The sequence below is a fragment of the Nannospalax galili genome, unplaced genomic scaffold, assembly GCF_000622305.1.
Source record: "Nannospalax galili isolate Female #2095 unplaced genomic scaffold, S.galili_v1.0 scaffold1016, whole genome shotgun sequence".
NCBI lineage: Eukaryota > Metazoa > Chordata > Mammalia > Rodentia > Spalacidae > Nannospalax > Nannospalax galili.
Genome location: NW_008337919.1, coordinates 1,078,259 through 1,095,118, shown reverse-complemented (window position 1 = coordinate 1,095,118; position 16,860 = coordinate 1,078,259). Strand labels below are relative to the sequence as shown.

The 16,860-nt window shown below is 41.5% G+C and overlaps 1 protein-coding gene across 1 annotated transcript; it reads right to left on the bottom strand.

Annotated features, from left to right (window-relative positions):
* Positions 1 to 562: 562 nt before the first annotated feature.
* On the bottom strand, positions 563 to 6,475 carry Plk2 (polo like kinase 2). Its single transcript, XM_008832830.1, has 14 exons — positions 5,958 to 6,475; positions 5,307 to 5,414; positions 5,061 to 5,177; positions 4,739 to 4,868; positions 4,426 to 4,513; positions 3,873 to 3,968; positions 3,569 to 3,767; positions 3,340 to 3,487; positions 2,908 to 3,005; positions 2,524 to 2,653; positions 2,045 to 2,285; positions 1,805 to 1,934; positions 1,475 to 1,585; positions 563 to 1,336 (listed from the first exon to the last, which is right to left on the bottom strand). The coding sequence occupies exons 1-14, from the start codon at positions 6,216 to 6,218 to the stop codon at positions 1,145 to 1,147; spliced, it is 2,049 nt and encodes a 682-aa protein (XP_008831052.1). The 5' UTR covers positions 6,219 to 6,475; the 3' UTR covers positions 563 to 1,144.
* Positions 6,476 to 16,860: the final 10,385 nt, after the last annotated feature.

Sequence of the window (16,860 nt, the reverse complement as noted above, 5' to 3'; positions counted from 1 at the left end):
TACTGGATTGATCATGCATGCTGTTACTGCCAGTGGCACTGGAAGTGTTGAGGCAGGTCTAAACTGAGAAATGCATTTAAGTATTGTATGTATTATAATGCAGTTTTGGCCATAACAACTTCCTGTACCCACTGACAGCAAGCGAGCCGACACAGAATTCCTCTTTTTGGTTCTATATTAAGTTTTTTGAGGAAATATTTTAGGAGATTGGTTGGGGATTTAGCAGGAGTCCAATATTTGTTGTGGTTGTAAGAGACAGTTGTGTTACAATTCTCCTCATTAGATCCACTCAGAAAATCTGTAGTTATAATTCTGGTATTAAAAGATTGTCTTACTAGAAATTACAATTAGAAAATCTGAAGACATAACTTTCCACTTTGCTTCTTATAGTTAGTGTCATGCCAGATAGTGCCAGGAACTGGTGATCAAAGCATCCCATGATGCATGGGGTACATTGTAGCTAAAAACTGAACACCCCTGCTTCTTCTGCATAGCACAGGAACTTGTGGTCAAAGGATATGACGCATTGTGTTGCACTGTAGTAAAGACAGGACACCATCTCTTCTGTGTTTTCATACTCTTTATTGCCAAGAGTTAAAATGGTCAACATAAAAAAAAGAACATTTCGATAATAAATACTGCTCTTTGGGCTGTAATAAATAAAAAGTTTATTAACAAGGAATGCACTTTTCCAGCCACAAGTGTATTCAAAAATAAACAAAAAAAATTATATATGGCCATAGTTCACAGTTAAGCAGCCAAAAGCTGCTCTGATTACAGCCTTTAAACAAGGGAGCTTCATCCCTTCTCCCTCCCCTTCAGGAAGTATATTCACAGTTCCAAGTCCTCTGGCTGAAAACACTCTCAACAGAGAGAAGAGTCTATGCATCTTTCTGCAAAATGTTTGATAAACCTTTTAAAACAGGTGTCTCAAGGAGAATTGTGTTCTGCTTCACTCTTGAATTGTCCAAGTCTAGAACTGTACACCTCACGCTGGTCTGGCTCCAGCAGTCCAGCAGTCCACAGAGGAACTGTATTCGTACCACCACCTTTCTATCTTCGAAGTGCTCTAGATCACTCTACAGGCTTCCCTGTTAATCTCACAGTGGAAAGGAGTCCCAGAGGGTCCACTCAAAAAACTCGCTCAGTTACATCTCTGTAGGAGCATGTTCAGGGCATATTCCATTCGATTTTTTAATTCTAACGAACAGCCAGACATCAGCAGAGTTGTCAGTCTGAAAGTTGTAGATATCCTGTCCTCATTGATATAAGTGAGAAGGTATTCTTCATTTTGGCTACAGATGATTATTTTTGTATGATCATGGTAGAAATTCACCTTTAAAAATAAACATGGACAGACATTAGAACCCTCTAAATACTCAAAAAGTAGAAAAGTTCAGTCAAAAATGAAAGTAGGTAGGTAGAACGAAACTTTTAGGACCTCAACAGGCACTACTGCGAAGGGTTCTGTTACCTGGAACGTGCCATCATTGAAGAGCATCATTAAGGCCTTATCAGATTTTAGCCACTGAAGGAGGTAGAGCCGAGGTCTTCGAATATCAGTAACACTAGGGAGATCGCCACCCTAGGAGAAATTAAGAGAGTTAGGGCTTGTGAAGATTATAAAGTACATGCATTATGTAAATCCTCTCAAACTTAAGCTTACTCCTGGCTCTGCCTCATACAGATTCTGATTTCACTCTAGGATAAGATATGAGAATCTATCTAAGCAAGGTTCAAATTGAGATGGCCACTGCTGGAAGTGGACTGCGTCAAACATCTCTGCACTAAGCCAGGTACTTACATCCATGAGGTTCTCCTCCATGTAATGAGAAAAGTATTTCAGCACCGTCACTTGACTGATGAATTGTTCAGGGGCATCTGTTGCTGGAAAAACAGAGCACTGGCCAAGCTCTGCATAATAGTGAACTGTTCTAAAAATCAGGAAGAAGAGAGGGAAAAAAAATCAGGAGTTAATCACTGTTTTCAGATTTCTTTGGTGCAGCAGTAGAGAACTGACAGATTCCATTCAAAAGACACTTACTTTTTGTCTGGGAGGAGGCTCATGTGAGCGCCATTGTTGAAAAGGACTCCAACAGTGTGGTCTGAGAGCTGGTATCCAAAGCCGTATTTGTTGGAATAATCAACCCATTTGGTCACCCACTGAAAGGATGTGCTCAGCTGCTCTTTGGGAATGCAGTCAGCTTCCGGCATGTTTTCTAGACACCCCCGAAGGACTCTTGCCACTGTGTCTGCAACACTTCCCATGGTACTGTCTTCAAGGCCTGAAAGGTCACAGAGAAACGGAAATGACAAGACTGTTAATGATAAAAACTGTGCGCTCTGGTAAACACAATGTTTCCCTCTACTAATTTGAAAGACACAGAAACCATAGTTATCACATCTTTTTCCAATTTCTATAATTTTGTTTCTACATTAAATTAGATTACAAAATTGATGCAGTTACTTAGTATTTAGCACTGGCATTGTAGTTTCTCTCCAGCATGATTTGCAACCACTTACATTCACTGCTACTGCTGCAGCTGCCAAGCGTCCCTCTAACTATCATCCGAATAGCATCTCCAATCTGCTGCTTGTTTTCTACTGTGGATGTCCCAGACCTGGCAACTGTAGTGGTGGGTGGCTGGAGCTCCTTAAGAGAGAGAAGAGCCATACAATGAGTCAAGAAGCTCAATCTATTTATGGTTGAAATTTCAGGTTAAAAAGGGTCTGTGGTAATTGCCAGAGAAGCTTATCAAAAAGCAGTGGAAACAAGCCAGAAAAAGATGCATTAGTAAGTACCCCAACGGAATGCACTGCTTCAACCCCAGTAACCACCAAATGCTAATTATCCAAGGCTGGAAATGACCTAAAATGTCTTTATTCTTATGTTCCTTCCCAACATACCTCATCTGTTCTGTGTTTGCTGGGTTGCTGGGTTATTGAAGTCTTTTTCAAATCATGCCTAAGCTTGTAAATATCTTCATCTTCTTTTGACACTCTATCTGTAAATAAAGGAAAATAATTACATGTTAGTCTATCTCACCAAGGCAGGAACAGAACTACCTATATTTCCATCAGTGTTGGAATCCAGCTTATGAGCATCAAAACCCAGTCTTTTATCATTGCTGCTAATTGCAATTATGTAGACAGTGCACTCGGTGTTTAGGAAATAAGAAACTATCAACCAATTCTAGCTGTGTATTTATTATGCTATGAATGTCAGAGGTCAATAGTATAGAAGTACACTAGTAAAATTTATGCTAATATCTAAGTCTCTAATTTATCAAATTTAAAGAATCTTAGACACAGGAAAGGGAGAGCAGTCATGAAACTTACTGTGTGTGTCAATATATCTTGCTTTGTCTTTCTTGCCACCAAAAAGAGCAGCAGCAGCTTTCTTAAAGAAGTTCTTAGCTGGGCTTGACAAGTGGAAATCTGGAACTGTGTGGCAACAGCTAGAAGAAAGTCTGTCGGGGGTGAAGCCCTATGGAATAGAAAAGGCCTCCAGTAACCAGTTCCGTCATCAGGGCAACATGCAATTAAAAAGGTGAAAGAGTGCACCAACCTGCAGAAAGAAGTCATGTCGAATGATGTCATCCAAACTGGGACGGTCTTCTGGGTTTTTGGACAGCATGCTAGCTATCAAGTGCTTGGCTGGCGCCAGGAGTGACGATGGCATCGTATACCTTGCTTCTCTTATGCACCTGTACGTTTCTTTCAGATTTGTAGTTTCAAACGGAGGTCTTCCTAGCAGCATTGTATACCTGGGTACAGAGAAAGGCTTCTTTAATAAGAATCATAAAGGAACTCTTTTTGAGCACAATGATCACACCAAATTTGCTTTTAAACATTCTGGTATATTTACTTACATTACACAGCCCAAGGCCCAGATATCTGATTCACAGCCATGTCCTTGTTTGTTGAGGACTTCAGGAGAGAGATAATTCGGGGTACCACATATCGTTCTGAAAAGACAAAATATAGCAATAGTTTATTAGAAACTATTGCATTGTTTAAGCTGATTTACTGGGAGGGTGAGGGTGGGGCTTAACAGGAAAGAAATCCTTGAAACTACTAGGCTGAATTTCTATCTGAATTTTTTTAGTCTTTTTATTTGACCAAGTTTCTTTTGGTAATTTTCAGGTGCATACACAGTTTTTTCAGTCCATATGACCATGTGATTTTAACAAAGACCAGATGGTTTATATATTTTAGGTAGCTACAAGACTTCTCTGATTGCTTTAATCATCAACTTAGAGGCGTAAGTTATCCTGTCTACCTCACAGTGACTCTTGTTTCTTTACATTAATACTGCTGGGGTTTATGGATTTTAGAATGAACCAACTTTCTATGAAATACTAACAAGAAAATAATAAAGATGCATTTGGGCTCCACAAAAGGCAGGTAGGAAATGTCTCTCACCTCCTTCTGTGCTCCAGTGGTTCCAGTCTGGCTGCCAAACCGAAGTCGCCAACTTTAAGCTCCATGGCTTCATTAATAAAAAAGTTGCCTAGAAGAAAAGAAAACAAAAAGTGAATTTCCTTGAAAAGATATGGGAATCAGGCACATGCATCCACTGTGGAGGTAGGCAGCCAATTGTTCTACTGAAGCCACTCATTCAAAAGCAAGATTGCATAAGGCTAGATCCCAGTTAAAAGTACCAAGAGATTGAAAAGAAAAGAGACTAAAAAGATACCCCTCTCTACCCCCCAGTGTTCTGGAGTGGAGGGCTTACCGAGCTTGAGATCTCTATGCAAGATTTCTTGTTCATGAAGGTACTTCAGTCCAGACACAATCTGCCTGAGGTAGTATCTGACTTCCGGCTCTGTCAACACCTTTCTTGCTTTCAAGATATGAGCCATGGACTAGGAAGATGAGAAGGGAAAAAGAGAATTTGTCAAAGTGAGGCAGATCCGGTTTCCCTTTGCAGGGTGAGTGATGAAAATGGATGTGGTGGTAGAAGAAATTGCCACAGCTCTGATCCCAGATACAGTGGAATGTGGACACCACCTTAGCTTTCCCGAAGAAAATGCACTGAACTAGGAGTTGACACTCACCCTTCTACTGCAGTATTCCAACAGAATGTAAATGTTTTCTTTGTCTTCAAAGTAGTGGTAAAACTGCACCACGTGCTTATGATGTAGGATTCTGTGAAGCTCTATTTCTTTGTCAATCTAGGAAAAAGCAAGATAAGGCTTATTAGTCTCCCATCATCTTGCTTACACACACAGAAGACATTTTACTGATAGGGTAGGGCCATCCCTGCACACAAAGAAAATACTTTACTTAACAGTCATACACACCTTTTCCCTTTGATGAGGTTTAGCTACTCTGCTGTGAGGAATAATTTTTGCAGCGTAGACTTTGTTGTTTGTCAAATCTGTCATTTCGTAACACTTTGCAAAGCCACCCTGAAAGGAAACAAAGCCGAGATGGAATTGAGCATGACAGGAAAATAGAGGGCCGATGTTTAAAATAAATGAATACTGAAATAGAAAAAGCGAAACACTGGAGATTGGGGTGAGGGGCGGTGGACAGAGAGATGCAGTCTACTTCACTCCTTGAGAAACATTTCGGAAAACCAGTCCAGTGTCTTTTTTCCCTTTACAAAGGAGCGTTCTATGGAGGGAGGTTGGGATGGGGAAAGGTGGAAAATAACCTCTTTTAGAAATTTATCTAGAGAATTGTCTGGGGAGCAGGTAAAGGGAGCTAAGTCCAGTCAGAAATACTCAGGATAAATGTCTTCAGAGCCTTGGCTGAGGATGGAAGCCGATTCCCAGCGCTGTCAGGAACAGCAACCCCAAAGGGCAGGTGCGGGGCTCACAAGGAGCCGTGACCAGATCCGCTAGGGATGGAGAAGCGCGGGTTCGGGGCGCGGGATCCGTCCGGGCTCGGCTGGCCAAGCAGCCCTCCCGCCCGCCCGGCAGCCCAGCCTGCTGCCCTGAGCACCTCACCTTTCCTAGCACTTTGCCCCGGCAGTAGCGCTTCCCCGTCGTGGGGTCGACGATAATCCGCGAGATCTCCGCTCCGGAGTGCGAATGGTGGTGATGGTGGTGCGTGGCCGCCGGCGGCACTGGAGCCTGGGGCTGCCCGTCCTCCGAAGGCTGCTGCGCCCGCTTCTTCTTCGAGTCCCCGCCGCAAGCCTTGCCCAGCGCCTGCTCGCACATCTTGGTGCTGGCGGCCGGCTGGTAGGTAATAGTCCGCAGGAGCTCCATCGCCGCCCGACGTCCCCCGCACTGCCTGCTGCCACCGCCCCTCGGGCGGACACACGTCCGGGCTAGCCCTGGCCCTCGAGCGCCGACCCACCTGCGAACTGCGCGCGAACGCCTGCTCCACTTGTGCGAGTGCGAGCGCTCGGCGAAGCCTTATATACTCCCCGGGCGGGGAAGGGGGCGGGAACTGAGGTGGAGCCTCGAGCGGGAGCGACGTCACGAGGAGGCCCCGCCCCCTGGCCTGGAGCGCGCTGGGCTGGACCGGTTCGCTGGGCGGGCCGCGAGCGCCCGCTGGACCGAGAGAGGCGTCCGCAGGTCGCTGCCCGGTTCTTCGAACGCTCTGAACTCGGACCCTGAAAACCGAAACCAGAGGGCGGACCCAAGCCCCGCCCCTGCCGGGTGGAGACGGCGGCGTGGCGGCCCGACTTGAGGCCGCAGCTGCCACCACAGTGGTGGTGGTGGGGGTCTGAGTGCCTCCGCTCCTCCTGCCGGGTCGCCCGCGGGGTGACTGGGGCAGCGGGTAGCTGGGGCGGGCGGGGGGTGTCCCAGGAGCGGAGGCCCCGGAACCTAACAGCCCCGGTGGAAAGAGTCATAGACCCCGGACACCTCTGTGGCTCTTGCTGCCCCTGCCCATCGCCCTTTAGCGGCCCTCTGGTGACCTTGGAGAGAGGGGCTGACTACTGCCTGGGAAGGTTTGGTTCAGCAGTCCAAAGATTAGAAAGCAAGGGCGCCATACAGTGGACTCTTCCAGAAACGCGATGAATGTTCTCAGTGGGCCTTGGTTAGCAACAATGGGTTTTCTTTTTGACAGTGGCCCCAAGAGTGTGTGGCCAGCTAATTATAACCTTGCCGTTGAGGTCATCGATGAAACCTTGCTCAGAGCGCGTTATTCGAAGTGCATGGTTCTGATGGCTAGTTAAGCGATCTTGCTGCACTGGTGCAGTGTCAATTCAAGGCTTCCAGTGGGAAGGAGGAGCACATGCTAATGAGCTGAAACATAGCAATCAACGGTCTCTAGATTTTACTCTTAAGTGTTAATAACCTGGAAGCACACTTTTTTCTTCCTTTCACGTCACTAGTCCAAACATTGAGTACTGTTCAGTATTTTGAAATGCCTATGTAATCTAAATTCTGTAAGAAAAATATTGCTGTTAGGGGAGGAAAATAATTTTTACTCTACCGTTGTAAATTCTAGGTGTTCCTCAAGAAGGACAGATGAACCAGAGAAAAACACGTTTATCCATCATATATTTAGTAGATACACAGTGAAAACCTCAGAGGTGGCGTAGAATTTGGGTTTAAATATCTTAAGGATGGTCATCTGGAGAGATGGGTTAGTTAAATATCATCTTAAGGATGGTCATCTGGAGAGATGGGTTAGTAGTTAAGAGCACTGGCAGCTCTTGCAGAGGATCCAGATTTGATTCCCAGCACCAACATGGCAGCTAACAACTATCCATAACTCCAGTTCCAAGGGAATCTGATGACTTCTAACCTCTGCAGGCATTGCATGACATAGATGCACTTACATACATGCAGGCAATACACATACACATCAAAATAATAAAATATTTAAATACCATCTTAAGCCAAACAAAGAGTGTGGGGAAGATAAGAAAAGGGAAGGCAACCAGGAACATCAAATAGAAGTGAAGTTTGTCATTCATTCACCCATTAGACTGTGATTTAAAGTCATTCTTCTTGGTACAGAAAGTCTTAGAAATTGAGATTTCTTTTAATGTGATTTTCCCTTAGAAAAGTAGGGTAATGTGCCATATTCAAGGCCTTGATCTACTGTCAGACAGGTCAGTTACCCTGACTCAAAGGTATGTTTAAAGTAACATATTTTGGTTTCCTGTGAACATACTTTGAAGTGGCGTATTCTAGTCTGACATTTTCCCCATTTTACAGATGAGGAAATTGGGCCCTACATAATTTAACCATAAATTTGTAATAGAACAACCGAGTTAAATCAAAGTACAGGTTGATCTTTTTGTCTTAGTTAACATGATATGTAAGAAGTATTTTTGTTTTTGTTTTTTTTGAGACAGGGTATTTTGTATAGATCCCAGTGACACTTAGAATATCAGTCTAATAAGGGTATAATAGGGTTTCCTCCAGACCACTATCAAGTATAAGTCTGATATCAACATTTACAAAGACGTTGTCTCAGATAGCCTAACAATGTACAAAGAAGGCTTCATTAGCATGGCACAGTAGAAGGGGAAAGTCTTTCCTGTCACTTTCCTTTTTAGTTCAGTGCAAGCCTGGGCATGTTTTCCACAAGTGACTGTAGACTTTACCCAAGATTATCCCAGGCTTCAATGAGAGGTGGAGCTGGACATGGAAATACAGAATGACATAATCTTCCTCCTTTATTCGTAAACCTGAGGATGACCTTTGCTCCCCAGTCTTATGCAAACCAGCTCATTAATGGGTTTACTGATTTGGAAAATGCAATGTTAACTTCCTACAGCTAGTTTTGCATCATTTTTTTTAATAGTGTATGTGCCCTATGATTAAAAGACTGAAAACAAGATTAGAAGATTTCAATTTTTTATTGTACATTATTACATGTGTTATCACCAGGAATATTTTGACATTTGGTAGACTACTGAATATACCATGTAGAATTCAGCTCTATCTTCCAAAATATATGGACATTTAATAAAATAGCAATGAGTGTTAAGCTGTCGCCTGTCCACCAGGAAAATGATTTTTTTTATTGTAGTGCCATCATGTGGTCAGACTCAAAATTGTAGTTCGTATAAGAGCACACAAAACTATACTGACTATAAACTATACTGACAAAACTATACTTTTTGATAAATCTTTACAGAATAGTTCTCTATATCTGTAATTTTAGTGCATATTTTAATGCTAAAATCAAAGTAGGGTTTTTAATGAAAAATTGACTAACATATTTTAAGAGATCAAAAGTAGCAAAATCACTTTTAAAAAGAATAAAAGAAGACATTTCTCTAGAAACTTTCAGGCCTTACAATGAATTTGTAGCAAGAAAGCAATTAAGTTAGACAAACTGACCAAAGGAATAGAATGAGTTTAGCAGTAGAGCCATATGGAGAGAATTTGCATGTGTGAGAAGACATACATTAATGAACTAAGAGACTGTTCAATCCATGAAGATTTGAAACAAAGTTTTCACACACACACACACACACACACACACACACACACACACACACCAGATTCCTATGCCGGATTCCTATGCCAGGGGAGTCTTATTCTGGGAGCAGGATCATGGTTGGAGGGTCCCAACAGACCAGGTCTAGCCACTCATTAAAGAAAACAAGCAGAAAAAGTAATGGTGAAGTAGACATGAATTTATTCATTGCATTGCAGCCATACTGGGGAGGACCAGGGACCCGAGTGTCCTCTGTCCTGTCTTCCAGGAGCTGAGAAGAGCTTTTCAGGTATATATGGAACAGAGAAGCAGGGAGCAGAAAGCATGCATAGTTAGTCTTGGTCCGACAGTGATCTGGTTGATCAGTATCTCAGGTACCGTGGAGCCTCGCCAGGGATGAGAATGATGCTGCTGCCTGGGTGGTTTGAGGTTTCTCCCTAGAGGATCATCCATCAGACCTGTTGCTCCTAAAATTCCAAGTGGTTTCCAGAGAGGACACTTCAGAGGAAAGCCAAGAGAGCAAGACTTACCTTGTTTCTCTGAGTTTAATACAATGAATGGGGACCTCTAGGTGTCTTTCTGGTGCTCTGCAGCAAAACATTGAAAAAGCTAGAAGTTGACAATCTATTTTGATGTCTCTGTAAATTTCAAGCATTCCTTAAATGATTAATAATATACAAAGTTGAATAAGAATGTGTCTCAAGGGTCTGCAGAGATGGCTCAGTGGTTAAGAGCACTGGCTGCTCCTGCAGAAGACCTGGGTTCAGTCCCCAGCTCCCACATGGCAGCTAACAACTATCCTTAACTCCAGTTCCAGGGAATCTGCTGCCCTCTTCTGACCTCTGTGGGCATTGCATGACACAAGCGCACTTACATTAATGTAGGCAAAACACTCAAGGACATAAAAATAAAAATAATTAAAAGTCTCAAAAGTGGGGCTGGAGAGACGGCTCAGCAGTTAATAACACTGTTCTTGTAGAAGACCCAGGTTCAAATCCCAGCACCCACATGGCAGTTAATAACTGTCCATAATTCCAGTCCCAGGAGATCCGACAGCCTCTTCTGTCCTCCATGGGCATTGTACAACATAGGTGCACTTACCTACACAAAAACAATACATGCATACAAATAAAATAAAAAGTATCAAAAGTTTAAGGTAACAAAGGAGAAAGCAGAAGCCCCAAACTTTTATCCTGTCTTCAGCTGCTCTTTAAGTACTTAAGTCCCAAGGGAAGAGTTGGGTCCTTTTTTTATATATACAAAAAAAGCCTATACGTCCCTGTTATGATACCATATTAGTCTGCTAAGGCACTCAAACTATCACAGAGTATCAGCTAATTTTTTTCCATGTTTGTGGACACTACAAGGTCAAGGTGTTAGCTGTTCTCTCTTGAATCTTCTCTTTTTTCACTTATAGAGGATGTCACTTCTCACATGGTGAGTCTTCTGTGCTCTCATCCCTGGTGTCCTTTCTGTGTCCAATTTTGTCTTACAGACACAAAACTGACCCACTCATATCATTTAACTTTAGTCGTCTCTTTAAAGTTCCTACTGCCAAATGTCATATTCTATGGTACTGGAGGATTAGAGATTTATTCTGGATTGTGGGAGAATCACGTATGAGACAACCTTTTGTGCATGCCTGTGAGGGAATTTCTAGACTGAGTTAGCCTTTGGACATGCTTGTGAGGGATTATGTAGATTTAGTTACTTGAAGTGGGAAGACCCACCTTCACAGTGGGCATCACCATTCCTAGGTCTGAATAAAAAGGAGAAACTGAGAGGAACACTCACATTCATTGCTCTCTGCTCTCTGCAGATGGACTGTGGTGAGCTGACTTGAGCTCCTGCCACCACGTCTTCCTGATGATAGACTATACTATTGAACTATGTGCCAAAATAAATCCTTAAGTTGCTTTTGCTAGGTATTTTGTTATAGCGACCAGATAACTAATGCATACCATGTACAAATACCTACAGATGGAGTAAGGATTTAAACAAGAGCAGAACAATATTAATGGAAGATACAGCAGTAGCTTTTTGAGCACAGATAGAGGAAGATTTAAACAGCATGCCAAAAGCACTAACTAGATCAAAAGACTGAGAAACAGGACAAAGTCAAGAACTTTGATTCATCAGAAGAAAACATGACAAAAGGCAAGCTGTATGGTGATAGAAACTGAGCATGTTAAAACTGTGAAATGTTCATTTGAACATTCAAGAATCAGTCAGCCAGGCTGCAAGCACATCCCTATGAAGGGACACAGAGAAACTGGTATGGTGTTCACAGATGCAAGAATAAGAAACATATGTTTGATTGTTTCAAGTGGAAATCCTTATGTTACCAGAAATTTTGGCGTGCTCCCTCAGAGTCACTAGATGATATGGGGAAGATCAGGGCTCCCTCTTGAGCTTCTTAGTCTCAAAAGAATTTAAGAACTGCCTCAAAGGGAGGTGCAAGGTCAATTAGAGTTTTAAAGAAAAGCCCAAGGGCAGGTAAACTGTAAATCTCAGCAGCTTCTGGGGGAAGAGAAATAAAGAAGAGGGTGGGGGGCATGAAGCTTGAGTTACTTGGGCATGGAGGCATGGAGGTCAGTGATGACAGACAGCTACATGGCAGGGAAGAAACCAGAGAAAAGGAGCACAGACTCCCAAAGCATTCGGAAAAGCATGCTTAGAATAGAGATAGAGGAAAAGGAAAAACTACACTTCCGAAAAGCAGGCAGACGGGAAGCAGCATGACTGCAACAGACTGCACTAAGGGGTGGGAATTCAAAGAAGTATTGTACAGCATTAAAGCGATAGTTATCCTGCCTGGCTCTTTAGCGCGACTTAGTGAGCCTGCCTTCCTCCAGGTGGTCCCTCCTTCCTAGGGAACCTTCCTTTAACCAGGTTATTCACCCTGCCTGAATAGAAGGTTAGGTCTCTGGAGACCCAGGCCAGAGATTTCAGACTCTTGACTGGAAGGACCTTTCCCTTAATAGGCCTTTATTGCTACTAGAACATTTAGAGGTTAGCTCATGTTTTCTTATAGGTTGAGAGCTGTAACTAGAATTTAGTTACTAATTTCTGACTGGTTAGGCCTAAATTTTATTTTATCCTTTATAATGGGCGTGGTTTGTTTCTGTACTTCTCTAAGGCATTGGGAACTACATCTGTCTAGTGGCCTCCCAATTAACATGATTTTTAGCAATGTATGTGACTATCAAAAAAATGATTAAAAGAATTTACAAATGACTCCTACAAATATATGAAAAAAGTAGTTCAGTAGAAAAATGCGTGAAAAACAAGAGCAAGCAGTTCATAGAAGAGCAAAGTAGCCAATACACAGGATAAGTTTCACCAATAACTAATAATCAAGGAAATGTCAACAGGGCCAGGCAGATTCATTCACTCAGTTGGCAAAAAAAATATTAAGAAGCCTAACAATATCAAGTGTTGGAGGATACAATAATCAATTTACTCATGCAATTATGATAGGAGAGTAATCATTCTTACACCTTTAAATCTGCAAGCAAAATGTTTGCTTGTGTAAGCCGGTACACATATGCAAGCCTTAGTCATTTGTAACCCTTTAAATAACAGAACAAGAAAGCATAAAGACACAACACAAATGCCTACAAATAGGAGAATGCATAATGATGTATACACATAATGGGATATTATGTGAAAATCAGTGAATCTCTGATGTCAACATAATATGGATTATTCTTAACATAGAGCTTTAAAAGGAAAATATTCTTAATAAAGTGAAAATATAAAATTTAAATATTAGTTTAGATGTGCACATATGGATGATTTTAAATACTATTTATATTAAAACAGTAGGCTAATGTTACCTTATATGGGTGAAGCAAAGTCTATAGAAGAAGGGATGAACTTATAGGTTCATATCTGTGACTGCTAGTAACGTATGTCTCGCATTGGGCTTTGGGAGCACTCAGAAGAGACACGCATGCAGAGACTATCATAACTATGTCACGAGCCAAGGAGTAGCTTATTTAAATCCAGGTGGGAACAAAATCATTTCTGATGAGCACATGACATAAGGTAAGTGACTCAGTGAACAAACATTTTAATGTGTGACTGTGAGGGCATATTCGGACATATTAATGTCTGGCTACTAATATCCTGGCTATTGTATTCTATTCTTGTTACAAAATAATTTATACTGGATAATTTTTAAACAACAGAAATATATTATTCACATTTCTGGAGGCTAGGAGCCCAAGGTCAAGTCCCAAGAAGAGTCTATTTCTGGTGAGGATCTGTTCCTTATAGATGATGCTGAACCCTCTCATGGTGAGTGGGACCCAAGACACTGCCCCCCCCAAAACCCCTTTTATAAAGGCACTAATCTCTTTCAAGAGAGCATGTGGTGGCACATGCCTTTAATGCCAGCACTTGTCTTTAATAGCAACACCCTGAAGGCAGAAGCAATCAGACCTCTTTAAGATGGAGGCCGGCCAGCCTGGTTTACATAGGGAGTCCAGGCCAAAGCCCCTGTCTCAAAAAGAAAAAAAAAAAGTGTGTGTGTGGGGGGGGAGAATTACCTTAAGATAAAAGGTTAAATTAAGGATTTAAATATTAAATATGGTAAATTATTTTCTGTGATGTTTCTTTTGATACACTGGCATTTGGTTAAATAATAACATTGTAGCAAATTTGGTTAAAACTTTGATAGAAATTTATAAAAATATTTGATCCAAATTCACGTTTATTATTACTGTTATTCATTTATCTACTCATGCATTATCTGTTTATTTTCTGCGCATAGTATTTGTGCTTTTTTCACCAGTTCACTGTGAACCTGTAACTGCTGATCGAGTGCCTGGACTTATGGCACCCTCTGCTGGTGGAAAATGACAATGCAGAGAAATTTGTTAAAATGCCTAAACTCTCATATGAACATTTGAAAATTGCCCTGTTCTGACTTTTTTCTAGTTCCCTGTCTAGAACTTGTAATGCTAGTTACTCTTGCTTTTACTTCTCCTTCACATCTCCTAGTCACGATTCGAGGACTTTCTTTTTCCCCTTCTATTTTTCTATCTAGAAATGAGTTAATTACACAAAGTAGTATTGTTGTGAAGACTAAATAATCCAAATAAAATGCATCGAAATTCTTTGAACTATATTGTGCACCATAAATGCTAACAGTGAGAAACATCATGTAGAAATAGCAATATATTTTTTGAAGTAAATTTTTATGCTTCCTCTTCAAATATGTCTTTATTTGTTGATTTTGTGTGTGTGTGTGTGTGTGTGTGTGTGTGTGTGTGTGTGTGTGTATCATAAAGAACATCCCACACAATCCTATTCATCTATATACCCACTTCCCGTGTGGTACCCTCCCATAGCCTCCCCCTCCCGCACATAGGAGCCCATATACTCTGTCATCCCTGTTACTGTCCACTGTGTTGTTGACACCCCCAGCCATTCCCCAGTGCTTGTCTGTTTGCTGAACCTAGTCAGCTTATCTAGAGATCCTTGTTTTAGGAAGATCAGCTGTTCCTCATCTAGCAGCAATCAGTTGTCAATATTTCTTTAGATAAGGTTGGGGTCTGCTGTTCGTTTTCCCAGTTCTATGCTGGGTTGCTGGCTGGGAGTCTTCTGAAAGGAGAATGAATGATAAAACCCCATTGTGTAATTGTTTTATTTTGACTGAAACATTCCCTCCTGGAGGAAGGGTCAGGCAAAGTAGTTTCAGAAAAGCTTCCAAAGAACTTACAAGACTTAGGAAGTTCACAAAACCCTTTTGTGTCTGTAGTGAAGAACTGCTGAGGGAGAGAAGACTCTTGAAATCAGTAGTTCCCTGCAAACTTGTTCAGGGGGCTCCAGTATGTACTTTTGTGAGTTTTCACCCATTCTCGGCTGGATTTATCAGTGAAGCAGCTGCCTGAGTCATTCATGCTCCTGTAAGTGCCCTCAGTGAACTCAGTGGGTCACTCAGATAGACATGAATGGAGTCCTTTCTTTGGCCTATCGTTGCCTATCTAGGGTGAATAGAAGTAGAGCCCCAGGGAAAAGTAATGCAACAAACCACAAACTCCATTGTTAATAAAACTTGGGAGAAAACCTCCACAAGACACGAGCTATCAAAAATATGCAGACTTAGGGCTGGGATATTGGTCAGTTATAAAGTGCTTGCTACACAGGCATGAAGATCTGAGTTTAGAACCCCAGCATCCAGGTGCAGCAGAGTGCAATCCTCACTGGGGAGGTGCTGACAAGACAATCCTGCAGCTTGCTGGCCAGCCAGTCTAGATGAATCACTGAGATCCATGCTCAGTGAGACTCTATATGAAAACTAAGCAGAAAGTAATTGTGGAAGACATCCAAGCAAGGTTTTCACCATTTTTTATTAAAAGTCTATCTTATCAATTGGGTCACATAAATAAATGAAGAATCAAAATTAATCGATTTATTTTAAAATGACAAAATAAACTACTAGGTAACCATGGACTCCTTTCACCCTCTTGCCTCCCCCTGAAAGTACCAAAATAAATGGGAGACTGAGAGAAAGTGTGTTTAAACAAAATAATCATACAAGAAATTGAAGAATTTGAGAGCACTTTATTCTATATAAAGAACTTAAATCTAATATATTGTGATGGTTAGTATTGACTGTCAACCTGACAGAATCTAGAATCACTAAAGCTCCCACGCCTGTGCTGAGAAGCTTGACAATTGATGGCTATTAGGCTAATTACGGTGTAAAGACATGTGGGAATAACTTTTACATTACAGACATACTCTACACAAATGACTTTTACCTAATGGGTAACCAAAAAGTTCTTCATGATGTAGGCAAGCTCACTAAGCCTTGAGCTCCTCTTGTAATATAAACATAGCAATTTTTCATTACCCTTCCTTGCTCTGGACCTAGAGTAAGGTATATAATTATATACATTATATGCACACATAATGTGTGTATATATGGTGAATATCAAAAACTCTGTAATCAGCACCTCATTTAAAACAGTGAAATTGATAACATCTGTTTACATTGTGTGTGCTTCTTGGTCTACATCTAGAGATTAGAGGAAAATTCTCTGATAAGGGTCCAACTTTTACTTCCCCATTTCATGCTGGATCTACTCTTTCAATAAAACAAAGAGTAGGCCCTGTTCAGGAGCAGAGTACTGAGAGAAATCTGAAGGAACAGACTCTCAGCAGGAGTCTGCTCTTAGTTTTAACATGCATGGCAAGACTCAGGCTGTTTTCATTAAGGCATAGCCATAATGTGACACTGCATAATAAACACCATAAAGAACCACACTACATTTTGTGGGTACCACCATTCTTTGGTTGAGATCTTTAACTACAAAAAAAAAAAAGGCTGAGCACCAACATTCATTTTTCTCTGGGAACTCAGTGAGACCAACTGCCACACCCTCCTGCTACCATGTTTTCCTTGACAATAAACCCTTAAGTTGCTTTGGTCAGGAATTTTGTCTCAACAATGAGGAAAGTAAGACAGATTTATTTATTATTTATTTA

Excerpts from the sequence above, each read along its gene's own strand:
- Plk2 (XM_008832830.1), bottom strand. The coding sequence starts at position 6,218 with ATGGAGCTCCTGCGGACTATTACCTACCAGCCGGCCGCCAGCACCAAG. Across the intron at positions 4,869-5,060 it reads TGGAATACTGCAGTAGAAGG|TCCATGGCTCATATCTTGAA; the intron begins GTGAGTGTCAAC and ends TCATCTTCCTAG. Across the intron at positions 3,969-4,425 it reads CCACTGGAGCACAGAAGGAG|AACGATATGTGGTACCCCGA; the intron begins GTGAGAGACATT and ends TTGTCTTTTCAG.